Source organism: Mus pahari, chromosome 20, assembly GCF_900095145.1.
Source record: "Mus pahari chromosome 20, PAHARI_EIJ_v1.1, whole genome shotgun sequence".
Classification (NCBI taxonomy): Eukaryota; Metazoa; Chordata; class Mammalia; order Rodentia; family Muridae; genus Mus; species Mus pahari.
The window spans coordinates 45,835,741-45,849,927 of NC_034609.1; the positions used below are offsets into that span (position 1 = coordinate 45,835,741).

At 53.8% G+C, this 14,187-nt stretch overlaps 1 protein-coding gene across 6 annotated transcripts in view; it reads right to left on the minus strand.

Moving 5' to 3' along the window:
- Cbfa2t3 (CBFA2/RUNX1 partner transcriptional co-repressor 3) overlaps positions 1-14,187 on the minus strand; it is a 48,572-nt gene that overhangs the window by 17,242 nt on the left and 17,143 nt on the right. For 4 of the 6 annotated variants that reach the window (XM_021220088.2, XM_029532576.1, XM_029532573.1 and 1 more), the window contains exon 2: positions 2,167-2,313. In XM_021220088.2, coding sequence (XP_021075747.1) covers positions 2,167-2,287 — 121 coding nt within the window. In that variant the 5' untranslated portion in view covers positions 2,288-2,313. The remainder of the gene's footprint in view (positions 1-2,166; positions 2,314-14,187) is intronic. The other 2 variants (XM_029532575.1, XM_029532572.1) reach the window with 1 other exon arrangement.

The window sequence follows — 14,187 nt, forward strand, 5'->3', positions numbered from 1 at the left end:
ACTTTCAAGGAAGGGCAGATGGGAGCTCAACCCACCTACGGGCTCCCTGTCGGAGAGGAGTATACATTGGGTCAATGGTTCTTGTGTTGACCCAGGTCTCCATACTCAGCCTCCTGCCTGTCTCCCCAGCCACAGACCAATCTGTGCCCAGGGTGGTCACTGGGCCAGGAAAACCACAGCCCTTAAGTAGGTTCAAGGTCAGTGTCTCCATTTGGCTTGGAACACTGGGCAGGAACCTGTAGCCGACTGCAGAGGCTTTACAGGGGCTGCCACCGGCCAGGTGTGGAGGGGAGTGTGTGTGTGGTTAGCCACGTGGATTAGGAACGAACCTGAGGTGACCTCAGGAGGCTTATGCACCAACTAGACCCAGTGATCTGAAGCCCCCCAGACTGGAAGTGCCCGCTTAAGAGACAAACGACAGCCTTGTGCTTGCCCTACAGACAGAGCTGCGACCCCCAGAGTGGGACTGAGAGGCAGGAGGGACACGAGCCCTCCCCATGAACCACACATGCTCTGACCACCCTCACATCTGTTCACAGGCCTCATGAAAGCCTCGAAGGCCCCAGCTGACCCTATCCTTACTCCTAACCGGGAACATCTGGCGTCCAGGCGAGCTTTTGGGATAAGAGCTGGTCCACAGGGAAAAGCAGGCTGGGGGCGGGGGTGGGGGGAGGCACACCCTCAGAGTAGGTGACAGCTCGTAGTTCAAGATCAGTCTGTTGGCTGCTCTGTTCTTCTTTCCTGTTCGGGGCCTCCAAAAACATCTGGAGGACCCTTGTTTCAGGAAGTGTGCTGTGGTCTCATGGGTGGGAGAGGGGCATAGCAGCCCCTACGCACGATCTTGTTTCTAGGTTAACGCTTTAGCTGGTGACATCAGCACCGTCCCACAGAGTCCCCTTTCACCCACTGGATGAGTTCTGAGGCTGCCCAGCAGCCGGGGGTCTACCTGTAGCTCAGCCCAGAGGGAAGGATGCTTAGGGAGGAGGGAGAGTGACCATGCCAGCCACGTCACTGAGGGAGGAGCAATGTGAGAACAGGCACAAGGATCTTTGGTGGCCTGGAGGAGCGTGGCCAGCAGGCAGACCCAGGACCCTGGCAGGGCCATCTGCCCTCGGAGAGCATCAGGCTACTACAGGCAGAGTCCCAGCTACAAGAGGCAGGGCTAGGAGTCCTCACTCCAGGTTCATCAACTGTTGGATCCTCAGTTAACTGTGGGAAGTGGGAGTTAGCTCCTCGCAGGAGACTGGAAGGTGCATGTGGAGACAACCGGCTGTGTGCTGGGTGTGTTCTCAGAGGGCCCTGGTTCCACGTGACTATACCCGGAAGCAGATGGTATTACCCCCAAAGCAGGAGCCTGGTAGCCCACCAACAGGGACATGGCTAGCCTGGGGTTGAGCTGCTTGTTCCTCACCTCAGTCTTTGTCTAGACACCAAGGCTTTATTGAGAGCTTTAACTTTGGACGGCAGAGCTGGTGCTCCACGTTCAGGGATGCAGAGGTCGGAGGAAACCAGGTGACTGACACCAGGCTGAGTTACCGAGACCCCTCCCACAGAGAGCGAGCTCGCTTAGGCGTGAGATCTGAGGAAGGGTTCCCTCAGGTACATGTCATCGAACGCTGTAGCGGAGGTGGCGCATGGCTTCTCTCGCCAGAACACTTAGGATGCTTCTGTCTTGGGGGAAGGGCATGGGACAGTGTCCCCTTTAATGGCCCAACCCTGGGAGTTTCCCAACTGCTTGGCCTACTTTACAATTTTTCAAAGGAAAAAGGTGGCTATGGAAGAGAGAGGACATTCCTGCTTTAGGCTCCCTGGAGTCCCCACAGTGGCCTCTGCTCTGGGCTTTTGAGCTGAGCCTAAGTCCCCGGGGCCTTCAGATATTGGTGCTTGTAAGCCGGTGCTAATGGCTGGTAACTCCATTTTCACAATGGCTGTAAGACAGGAACCACAGCAGGCCCCCCACTCTATGCGTGAAGAAGCCAGGCCAGAGCGCTGAAGTTGCTCGCTTACCCAAAGTTGGGTAACAAGGAGGAGCTGGGATCTAAGCCTAAGACTAGGGTCACGGGGTCGAGTCATGTTAAATCCGAGTACAGAGTTTCAAATGGCTCCATCTATTCTACACTTGAGGTATGGGCAGGGGTCGTGGGGGCGGGGAGGGAGGAGACTCACGTGTGTGAGGTGTGAAGGAGGGTGGTCGTGTGGCTCCCTGGGATGAGGTGGGAGGTGGAGGCGGCATGCTGGGGGGTGTGGACCGGGGCTGTGTCTTCACTTCAGCTGGGGAGTCTGGCATTGCTGCAGCCTTCTCCTTCCTGTGTGCTAAGGAAAGAGAAAGAGAGAGAGAGAGAGAGACAGATTAAGCAGCTGAGGATAGAGCAGGCTGGCTGGCACCTGGGTGGGGGCCTGAGCTTCCACTGACGAGGTGGAATCCAGATGCCAACCCTCCTGTGGGAGCCTCAGGTGTCCTCGCAGGTGGCTGGCATCTAAGCACAGGTGAGGCGAAGAGACTGTTGGGGTTGATGTCTGTATGGGAGCTCAGGACATCCATTACCAAGCACGTCTGAGTGACCCAACTCTTATCAAGGTGCTCAGCTCAGGGGCAGCTGAGTAGGAGTAGGAAAACGGTAAGATAGTGATGGCGGCCAGGGTAACCTGAGGATCAGGTGGACCCTGGACATCCAAGGGCTTCCGCAAAGGACCACGAAGCAAGGGCTCAACACAAGTCCCAAGGGCAGGCCTTGCTTAGGGCATTCTTTGCAGAGGATGGTGAGCCCCAGGGCCTCTGGAAGAAAAAACCCATGTGAGCCGTTTCTTTGTCACACGGCCCAGCTACCCAGGGGCATCAAGGGTGGGCTCCTGCCTGCTAGGAGCAGAAAGCAGACCTCTCTGCTCCAATTACTGCTTGCCCCCCCCCACACTCATACTCATAGGGTCTTCCATGGGCGGGGGAGGGGAATTGCGGAGACAGAGTCACAGAGTCTCTTGGCCGTCCTCATTGCAACTATGGGTACCACTCCTCAGCCTTTCCCATCCTGCATCCCATTTCAGAATCTCATCATTGGCAGACACATGTAAGTCTAGGTCACCCAGGCCTCTGGGGCTGGTGATCAGTAAGTGACATCTACCAGGCAGCAGGCCAGAAACAGTGAAGCCCTCACCTACCCCGCCTCCCTGTTCTGCAGAGGGGAGAGAAGCTCAGAGACATTTTAGACAAGCCCAGTGGTCCCTGGTGGCTTGTGTCTGGGTCGGTGATGGGAGAGGCAAGAAGCCCCCATCTTGCTGGGCCCACAAGGAGGGGCGGGACGGGAGCAGATGGCACACAGAGCCACCCAGGCTGTGGCACCTGCTGTCCCCCAGCTGTGGCTTTGGCCCCCCTCCTGCCGGCGCTCAGCCCCTCCCCTCCCTCAACTGTCCAAAGGCTGATGGCCGGGCACACGTGTGGTCGCAGCTGTGGGGACCTATCAACACCATGCCTGGCTGTAGGGCTGATGGCCAGTCTCCGGTGACAACGACCAAAGAAGGCAACTGGGACTGGCTGCTTCAGCATAGAGCGCTCTGTCCTCACCAGCCCTTCACCTGTCCAGTCTGTCCTTGGGCCCTCGGGCAGATGGGGTTGCCCGGGAGGGTATTGCCAGGGCCAAATGTCTCAAGTACCAGGCTGGCTCTGGTCTCAGGCCCAGGACATTGGGGTCACTCTGTGTCTCTGGAGCCCTTCACAGAGGGGAAGTGGCTTCACCTGAGCTTCAAACAAAGCAGAGCCAACGGAGTAAAGGCACAGGGACAGCTGGGCCGGCACTTGGCACTAGCTGTCACCTCTCTGCATATTTGTTCAGTATCATACTAATAGGCCCACTGGTGCCACGGGCCAGGGTACCAGGTGGAGTGGCCGCCACTTGCATGCCCATGATGTCCAAGGCGCAGGCAGGGTCACCAGGGTACCACGGTGCAGTGGCCGGCACTTGCATGCCCATGATGTCCAAGGCGCAGGCAGGGTCACCAGGGTACCACGGTGCAGTGGCCGGCACTTGCATGCCCATGATGTCAAAGGTGCAGGCAGGGTCACCAGGGTACCACGGTGTAGTGGCCGGCACTTGCATGCCCATGATGTNCGGCACTTGCATGCCCATGATGTCAAAGGTGCAGGCAGGGTCACCAGGGTACCACGGTGTAGTGGCCGGCACTTGCATGCCCATGATGTCAAAGGCGCAGGCAGGGTCACCAGGGTACCATGGTGCAGTGGCCGGCACTTGCATGCCCATGATGTCAGAGGCGCAGGCAGGATCACCAGGCACCTAGTGATCTGCAGAGACTTAATTTTCTTTCTTGTTTTTAGGACTTGAATCATGGAGGCCAGGGGTCATCCCTCTGCCTCAGAGCCTCAAAAGTTCATTGCACACAGACTCGGTTCCCAGCGCTTAGTGGATCTCATTTGTCCTCAGAGAAGTCCCGTGGCCCTGATTCCACTCAAAGCCCATTTCAAAGAGAGAGCCGGGCACACCGTAGTGTCCCAATCTATTCCAAATCACACAGCGTGTGGATGGTAAACCTGTGAGTGTGGGGACTTAGAGACACTTGGTTTCCCGCTTCGGAACTGTCAGCAGCCTCCCAGATGTGGAGGTTGCTGCCCCTCTCTGTCTCTATACTTTCCTTACTTCCCCCCTGCCCGCCCCCAGCAGCCTAAGGGTTCCCACCTCCTAGGATGGCCTGGAAATCCTGTTTCCTTCTCCAACTTACCCCTCCTGGCAGTTCCTCTGGACTGTCACCACACTACAGTCACCTTACTCCCTGGTCAACCCATCTGCGAGGTTTGCAGCCACCAAAAGGTGATGACTCAGGGTAGGTGGCCAGGACCCTCAGGGGGAAAGGGTAGAGGGCGTCTGGAGGCCAGGTGTTCAAAGGTCAGCCGGTGTAGGTCAGGTGGGAGGGGCTGGCTTCTGAGAGAGAAAGGTTGTCTCCTGGGGCCTTACCTCTAAAGTATGTAAACCATGCACTTCCCCGAGGGTGTGTGTGTGTGTATCAAAAGAGGTCGAGGATGTCTTTCATAGGTCCTGTACTACACACAGCTATTTTATCTATTTAGAGATTTGCTGTGTAGCCAAAGACAGCCTTGAACTTCTGATACTTCTGCTTCCACTTCTGAATGCTGGGATTACAAGTGTGAGCCGCCGTGCCCAGTGTATGGGCGCTGGGGTTCGAGCCCAGGGTTTGGTGCACGCTATAGAAGCTACTCACTGTGCTGCGTCTTCACACTGTAGTGGCTGGGCAGGCACCGTGGGGTTCCACAGGCTCAGAAAGTCAAAGGCAGGTACGAGGTCAGTAGACCTGTCCTTCCCAGGCTCTGTCTTCCTGCTTGCTTCCCCCAGGGCCCTCTAGGCACATACCATACTTAAGAGCCTGAGCCGAGCCCACCAGGTGTGACTCTCAGATGATCTGGACACCTGCTGAGAGGCAATCCTTGCTTCCCAGCCAGCCTGCAAATGCTAGTGGGCAGGTGGGTGCGCCCAGAGCAGTCCCGGAGAGGTCCGGGCCACCGTGAAAGCCGGGTGGCTTGAAGCTGTGTCTTTTCCTCTTGTCCCACCAAGGTCAAACCCCTGGCCTCGGCCACACTTCTGCTGGAATCTCCACCCTTCATAGACTCCTGGAGGTATTGTTACAGCTCCATCTCGCGAAGGGGAAACTAGGGCCCAGGAAGTGATTTCTGCGAAGCCACTCAGCTGAGCAGTACAGAGCTGGGTCTCATTCATCAGTCCCAAGCCACACTGTCCTTTCTGTCCCTGCGCTCCCAGGCCCATGTCCCCAGGTTCTGCTCTGTGTTTGCAGGTAGCTGGGCAGAGAGGTTCTGTGGCCTGTTTAATTTGACTTTTCTTGTGAGGTGAGCAAATTAAAATCTCAGGGGTCCCGGAGGCAGCCCCATTGACCGTGTATTCGAGGGGGTGCTGTCAGGGCTCCTCCAGGGTCTCCCCACAGCTCACAGCTTGTGGGTGGGGCAGCCAGGATGGGTACTGTGCACTAGCTCTTAGCCAAACCATTGCTGTGAATCTTTTAATACAGGTAACTGGCGTGGTGGTGTAGCCACAGTGAGAACCATATCAAAGAAGCCCAGAGATGCCTAAGGAGCCATTTCTATCTACGCCCGTGCCCCTAGGCCAACCTTCACACCAGCAGAGTGGTCACCCAACCTAGAGTGGTTTCTGGGGACCCATCTGTCACCGGCTTGTTAGTGCTCACTGCTCGACTTAGGACAGTACCGCACTTCTTGGGCAGTGGTGGGTGGAGGATGCTGTGGGAGGAGCCCCATGCCCAGCTCCTTCATCCCAAGGGAATGAGGTAAGGATCCCATGGCATCACACAGCCCAGCAGAGAGCTCTCTTCTCCCTGGTGAGGAATGTCTGCTTTACAAGGACTCATTTGATATTCTCAACAGCCCCCGTCCTCACAACCTTGTTCCACCTTACAGATGGGGAAACCAAGGCACAGAGTGGTCTAGTGAAACCCAGATGAGAAGCCTGGTAATATAGCTGGATTTGGGTGGATTGGCCCCTGTTGTTCTCAGAGGCCCTTTAGCCCGGTGTCCCCAGATAGCTTCCAAGGTCTCTAAAACATGTTCAGCCTTTCTTCTTCTTCTTCTTCTTCTTCTTCTTCTTATTATTATTATTATTATTATTATTATTATTATTATTACTATTATTAGAGCTGATGGTATCTTGCCTCCAATTATTATTATTATTATTATTATTATTATTATTATTATTATTATTATTATTATTACTACTATTATTAGAGCTGATGGTATCTTGCCTCCAATCCTTCCTAGAAAGGGAGATTTTATGGTCTTCGTATTCTGGATCCTAGAAACTGCATATAGGGCCTGGCAGAGGGGACTTGGGGATGCCCTGAGGAATGTGAACAAGTAGGGAACCGGCAGGCAGTGGCACCTATACCCTATGCTCAGGTTGACATAGCCTAGGATCTCTGGGAAGACAGAGGCTGAGAAGGGCCTGGCTCCTCCCTCTGCTCACCTCAGTCTCTGCTACTTCCCTGTTCCCACCCTCCAGAAAATTCCCAGGCCCCATGGCTGCTTGTGGGCCCAGGGGAGCTCTTGTGTTGTCCACGCTGAGCATCCACAAAGGAAGCAGCCCCCTAAAGCCAGGCAGGGCCTGTGGGAAAGAACACGGAATGTGCCGGAACAGGCCACTCCATCCATCACTGTCCCCATCGGCTGTAGTTCCCAGCCTGCCCTCCCAGCTGGGAACTGGCCTAGGTCCAGCATGGAGCTGAACGTCTTTCTGGCTGGGTCTCTTCAGACCTTTTGTGTCCCTAGCAGATTCAGAGCCTGACTTGACCGACCCCTGGCGTGACCTAGGCCACTGTGTACATCCACGGGATTCAGAGGCAGGTGTGAGCACAAAGTCAGGGCTGACCTCAGTGCTCTGTGTCTGTCACCTCCTGCTGTCCCCACCAAAAACCTACGAGGTTGGTGGGTAAGGAAACGGAGGCACAGTAAGGTAGGAAGCTGGGCCTCCACGCCAGGAGGTCAGATGTGAGGACCATGGGCAGGCAGGGGCTTGAAGGCACATGGTAGTATTAAGGTTCCCAGGTCTAGGCATCTTCTCTGCAAGTGCAGCCAACCCCTCATATACTGGGGGTGGGGTGGGGTGTGGGGGGATCCAGCGTCCCATAGCACAAAGTCATCAATCAAAGGGAAAGGCCAAAGCACACACTGTGACCTAGGTGGGTCACACACTGTGACCTAGGTGGGCCACGTCCGTTTCTACATCTGTGATTTGGGGAGCCCCAGTGAAAAACTTAAGGTATAAGGCATGCCTTTGGAGGAAAGAGACTGTGTGCCAGCAAGGGCTATTTCCTCTTTCAGTCATGAAACTACAGTGATCTAGGGCTCTGGGTGAGTTGGCGCTGGAGATCAAATATAGAACCTGAGTTTGATTCCCTAGCACCCGTGTAGGGAACTGGGCACAGAGGCACGCTCTTGCAATTCCAGACCAGGGTGGGGAGTGGGAGAGAGGGTTCCTGGGACTGGCTGCCTGGCCAGTCTACTCAGCAAGCTTCAAGTCAATGAGAGACCTTGTCTCAATGAGAGACCTTGTCTCAAGTGTGAAAAGGGGGTGGAAGGTACCTGAAGTAGGACACAAAAAGCTGTGTTTTGGCTTCCACAACATGTGCACTCAAACTCCCTCCCTGCATCTCCCCCCCACACACACAGGGAGGGGAGAGGGAGAGAAAGAGGAAGGGGAGAAGGAAAAGGAGGGGGAAAGGGAGAGAGAACGTCAGACAGAGATGAGAGATATTATGTCATTCTGTAGGAGATGTGAGATAGGCAGAGACCCCGAGAGGCTGAGATCACCCCATGGCAACCTCAGGACTCCGTAGACTACCCCGATACTCAGGGTCACTTGAGGTCGCTGCGATGCCACACAGTGTGTAAGGAGCACGGAGCCCTTATCTCTGGATTCCAGCCTCTACGTTTGCCTGGGCAGTGGTCCAAGGCTATGCCACCCAGGCCAAGGTAAACCCACATGAATGGATTTCCTCAGACTCAGCAGGGTCAGCTAACCTCCTAGGACACATTCCCCAGCCTGCCACTTAAGGGTGACTGTCCCCTCTCTGCTCACTGTCCATTTTCACTCCCCTGCCTTAATGCTCTGGCCCCAGAGCCTTTGCACCGGCTAGCGTCCTTCCGTGGAATTGCTGCCTCCTCCAGACCTCCACTCTCCATCTTCTCTCCCTTTATATCTTTGTCGTGACTGCGTTTTTTGTTTTGTTTTGCTTTGTTTTGTTTTGTTTTGTTTTGTTTTAATGAGCATGCTCCCCAGAGGCTCCTGGAAGTTGGGCAACGGCATTCCCATGGGAAAGATGGGAAAACTGAGAGGCAGGGAGTCCCATGGCTGTCAGAGACCACAGATTGTAAGGCTCTTTGGAATATTTCAGCATTTTGAGCCCCTCGCATAGGCTACTAGAGTGTCTCTGACAGTATTTACATCTATTTCTACACACACATCCATCATTCATCTAGTTAGCCACCATCATCTATCCATCAACCATCCGTCATCCACCCATCTATCAATCTACCCAGCCATCATTCATCCATCCACCTACCATTCATCTACCCACCCATCCATCTCTCTATCCACCTATCCATCTATCCATCTATCTCTCCATCCATCCATCCATCCATCCATCCATCCATCCATCCATCCCTACATCTCTTCATCAATCCATCATCCCCCTCCATCCATTTCTCCATCCATCCATCTCTCCATCTCTTCATCTCTCTATCCATCCATCCATTCATCCATCCATCCATCCATCCATCCATCCATCCATCATCCTTCCATCCATACATCCATCCACCCATCTCTATCCATCCATCTATCCATCCATCCATCATCTCTTCATCTATCTCTTCATCTCTCCATCCATCTATCTCTTCATCTCTCCATCCATCTATCTCTTCATCTCTCCATCCATCTATCTCTCCATCTCTTCATCTCTCCATTCATCTCTCCATTCATCTCTCCATCCATCCATCCATCCATCCATCCATCCATCCATCCATCTACTTTCCATCTACCCCTCCTATACCTACCCAGCACCCATCCATTAATCACCGAATGCATCACTCATACACAACCCACCTACCTGTCATCCATCCAGTCACTCATCCATCCATTGAGAGATCTCCATTTAAAATGGCTTTGCAGGGCTGCAAGATGACTCAGTGAATAAAGGTGCTTGTCACCAAGCCTGACAACCTGAGAATGACTGAACCCCAAAACCCATATGGTGGAAGTTAGTGAATCAACTCCATGAGTTGTCCTCTGATCTTCACACACATACCCTGGAGTATGTCCCCACACACATACGCCACATAAACACATGTAATAAGAGATTACATGCCTTTTAACCCTTGAAGGCCAAGAGCCTCATCTCATCGTAGGTAACCGGATGCCCTTACAAGCTAAACAGCAAGCTCAAGCACCCCTCTCTCTTTATGCTCACAAGCAAAGCAGTGAACAGTGAGCCCAGACACGTGTGAAAGTGACACGGAGCAAAGCAACCGAGCAAAGATGCACTTCAGGATGTCTCAGGTCCATAGCAACCCAGCAAAGATGCACTTCAGGATGTCTCAGGACCATAGGACATGTGATGGGGGGACGTGTTGGGATAGGGACACGATGGGAGCCCCACAACCACCTCTAGACACAGGCTGGGGACAAAAGGAGGACACTAGAGGACTGCAGCTCCATACTGACAGAGTTGCCTATCCTTGAATGCTCAGAGCCATGGGTTACACATTGTGGATGTGTCCCAGCAATCCTCATCCTGAGGGGTTTCTAACTGCCTCACATTCAGATGGGCTCTTTTGAAAATGAAAAGCTCCGGGCGTGGTGGTGCACGCCTTTAATCCCAGCACTTGGGAGGTAGAGGCAGGCGGATTTCTGAGTTCCAGGCCAGCCTGGTCTACAAAGTGAGTTCCAGGACAGTCAGGGCTATACAGAGAAACCCTGCCTCGAAAAAATAAAATAAAATAAAATGAAAGGGGTTGGCTGATAGGCAGCACAGCCATTGGGGTACAAGTCCTTTGAGGCCATGGATATAACAGGGGTTGGCCTGTGCTTCCCATCCCCCATCCTTGGCAAAGGCTTGGTCTTGGTGGGGTTGGGGCTGGAGGTGGAGGCTCCTGTCCTGGACACTGAGGCCTAGCTACAACATCTGGAGACATTATAGGGCTCGTGCAAGATCGCTGTTATTTCAACCCAGGACAAACTTCCAGAGGACACAGCTAGCTCTCTTCTGGAGCTTTCCTGTGGGGTACACAGAAGGAATTGGGGCCCTGGTCTCCAGCAAAGAGCTGAGAGCTTCCTCTGGGTGACCCCACGTCTAGGAGAGGAGTCTGACCTGGGGGCTGGGCTCCATCCTGTCCTGGTCAAGGCTAGGATCAGAAGCACTCAGCTTTGATCCCTTAGGCAGGGAACTCGAGAGTGGGTGGGATGCAGGCCCTAACGAGTCCCAGGTGTCTGCTTCAGTGGCTTCCCACATCTGGTCTCCATCAGCCTCCGCCGCCATGAATAAGTAATAATACAAAAATACAGGGATTAGTGTTTCCTGTTCTGTGCGCCATTGGCCAGGCAGCCCTTCTGCCCCAGTGGTGACAGAACCCTGAGTCAAGCAGGGTTGGCTCTTCTTGGCCCTGCCTTGCTCTCAGAGGTCTGACTCAGTGCCATTCTCTGGTTTTAACTCTGCCTGCCGCTGCTGCCATTGCCACCACCGCTCTCCCTGCAGCCCAGCACCAGGTCATCTCAAGAAGAACCCAAAAACCCCATGCTCCCCGGTCCATGGTGACGATGAAGGTCAAAAGGTCACCAGGGTCACAGTGGAGGGCTGGAAGGCTGGAGACCTGGTTCCTACTCGAATTGTGAAAACTAAGGGGTTACCTAGAATAACTGAACTTTGGTACCCCCCAGCAGAATGAGGACGCGTTTTGGGGTGAGGCTGGTAGAGGTGGCAAAGGCAAGAAAGAGAGATACACAGATGTCAAGTCCTCTGTGCTCCCTGTGACGGGAGACTTTGTAGAGTCTGAAGCAGGAGGATTGCAAGCTTTAGATCAGCCCGGTCTAATGTAGCAAGACCCTGTCTTAGAAGCAAAAAGTGCAGCGGTGACCTGGGAGGTAGCTCAGTGTAAGAGTACTCGCCGAGCTGAGTGTGTGCAAGACCTTGGGCGCAGTCACCACTGGGACTGAAGGAAGAGAGTTAGAGACGCATCTAGAACCAGTTCCTACCCGGTGTGGGCGGGATGCATGGGTCTACAAGTGGGTGCATGGGGGTAGTGTGGGGGCCATGGAGGAGGAAGGCTGTCTTCGGCACCCCCGACGTGTTGGATAGCTTCCTCTTCGTGAAGAGCAACAGTGCTGTCCTGGGCTTTTTACATGATAAAGCTGGGGGGGGGGGTCGGAACTCCATTTACATATGGAGAAACTAAGGCATAGATTTTGTTTGTTTGTTTGTTTGTTTGTTTGAGACAGGGTTTCTCTGTGTAGCCCTGGCTGTCCTGGAACTCACTTTGTAGACCAGGCTGGCCTCGAACTCAGAAATCTGCCTGTCTCTGCCTCCCGAGTGCTGGGATTAAAGGTGTGCGCCACCACCACCCAGTTTATGGTCTTATCTTATCTGGACACTACACCACAGCGTTCCTCTTTGGCCTTTACACCAGCTCAGTCTGGCGAGGTGAGGCCACTAGTGGTCCTTTGAACAGGGTCAGTCCCAGACCCGCTGTGGCCAACAGAATGCAGCGGAAGAGACGTAAGACAGGGCAGCTTGCTGTCTACTGCTGCCAGCCCCACCTGCTCCCTTGTGGAACTATGTGTAAACAGGCTTAGGCCACTGGGGGCTCTCTCTCTCTCTCTCTCTCTCTCTCTCTCTCTCTCTCACACACACACACACACACACACAGAGGTGTCCAGCTGCTTCCGTTGGACCCACTCACCACCAGATGCCTAGCACTCAACAGATCTGCAGCCCCTTCCAGGCCAACCATAGAGCAGAGGGCAAGGCCAGCTGCTGCACTACGTTCTGAGCAAAAGACTCGCCACCTTCATCAGCCATGCCGGCCGCCGAGGGTCCATCATGATCGAGCCTGTGGACGGCTGACATCCCCTCAGAGGATGGGGTGGGAGGGTCATGGCCCCTCATCTGATATTCTAGTCACCTCTCCTAGCCATCTGTATGCACCTCAGGAGCTAGGATGAGTGCTAGAGCATATAGGGTGGGGGGAACTAGGGAGCTGGGGGGCAGACATCCCACTGCGGCTGCTTGGATACAGCTATGCTTCTGTCTGTACCCCTCATCTGTACTCATTTTCCCCAGGAGAAAATTCCCACACCACCCGCTGAGGATGGAGCTCATCTGAGGCGCCCCCTGCTGGAGACCAGTGGTAGCTCCAGAGCACTCAGTCTGGGGTGGTTGGTTACACACCAAACAGCTAGTTGACTGGGACATCTGGGTCTATTGGCATTGGAAACCCCTGGGTCAGCATCTGTCCATCGTAATGGCACCCCCAAAGCACAACAGCTTTGTAACTCATAAGCAGAGAATGAGATTAGCTACTTGATCAGAGAGGCTCAAATGGTAACCAAAAAAGTTGACCATCAAGAAGTCAACTGTGATATCGGGCTGGAGAGATGGCTTAGCGGTTAAGAGCACTGACTGACTGCTCTTCCAGAGGTCCTGAGTTCAATTCCCCACAACCACATGGTGGCTCACAACCATCTGTAATGGGACCCGATGCCCTCTTCTGGTGTGTGTCTGAAGACAGCTACAGTGTACTCATATAAATAATAATAAATAAACAGCATTTTTAAAAAAAAGAACTGTGATATGCACACAGCCAAGATCTACACTACAAGGAGAAAGGGACATGCAACTGAACATGACATGGCTCCATCTCAGAAACACACAGCTGAGAGAAGAAGCCAGACTTAAAGGAGCACACCCTGCAGACGCCTGTGTGTGAAGGCCTGTTTTGCAAACAGCCTAGTACAGTGTTCAAAGTCAGGAAGGTACTTTCCCCGGATAGGAGGGGCCCAGAGGTCTGGGGATCCATCCAGTAATGTCTGTTGATCATGTGAGCACACAGAGTTGTCCTTAAACTATGTTTGTTTGTTTGTTTGTTTGTTTTCTGTGTGGCTATACCTCAAGAACTCTTCTTATAAGGATGTCACAAATGCCATTCGCTGATATGGAGAAGGGGCCCCTGAAGTGACATGACAACTCATACAGGGGACACTGTGTATCTTCTCACTCTGCAGACCAGGCTGGCCTCGAACTCAGAAGTCCGCCTGCCTCTGCCTCCCAAGTGGTGGGATTAAAGGCGTGCGCCGCCACTGCCCGGTTGACACTGTTTATCTTAATGGCAGACAAAAAAAAAAGTGGAGAAATGTGAGTCCAAACAAATGGGGTGGCACCCCTGCAGGACAGAGGTGCTGTGATGCTTCCAGAGCAAGAATCTCAGCTCCGAATCTCCAGAAGAAGATGCCGAAGGCCACGCCCACCTGTGAGAGCGCCCAGTAGCCTGGCACGCTCCGTCCTCACAGCACCCTGGGCCAAACAAGAGTTAAAAGGCAGGGGAGGATGGGGAACCCTGGGATTAAAGCCTTCCATGCTGTCCACAGGGCCGCA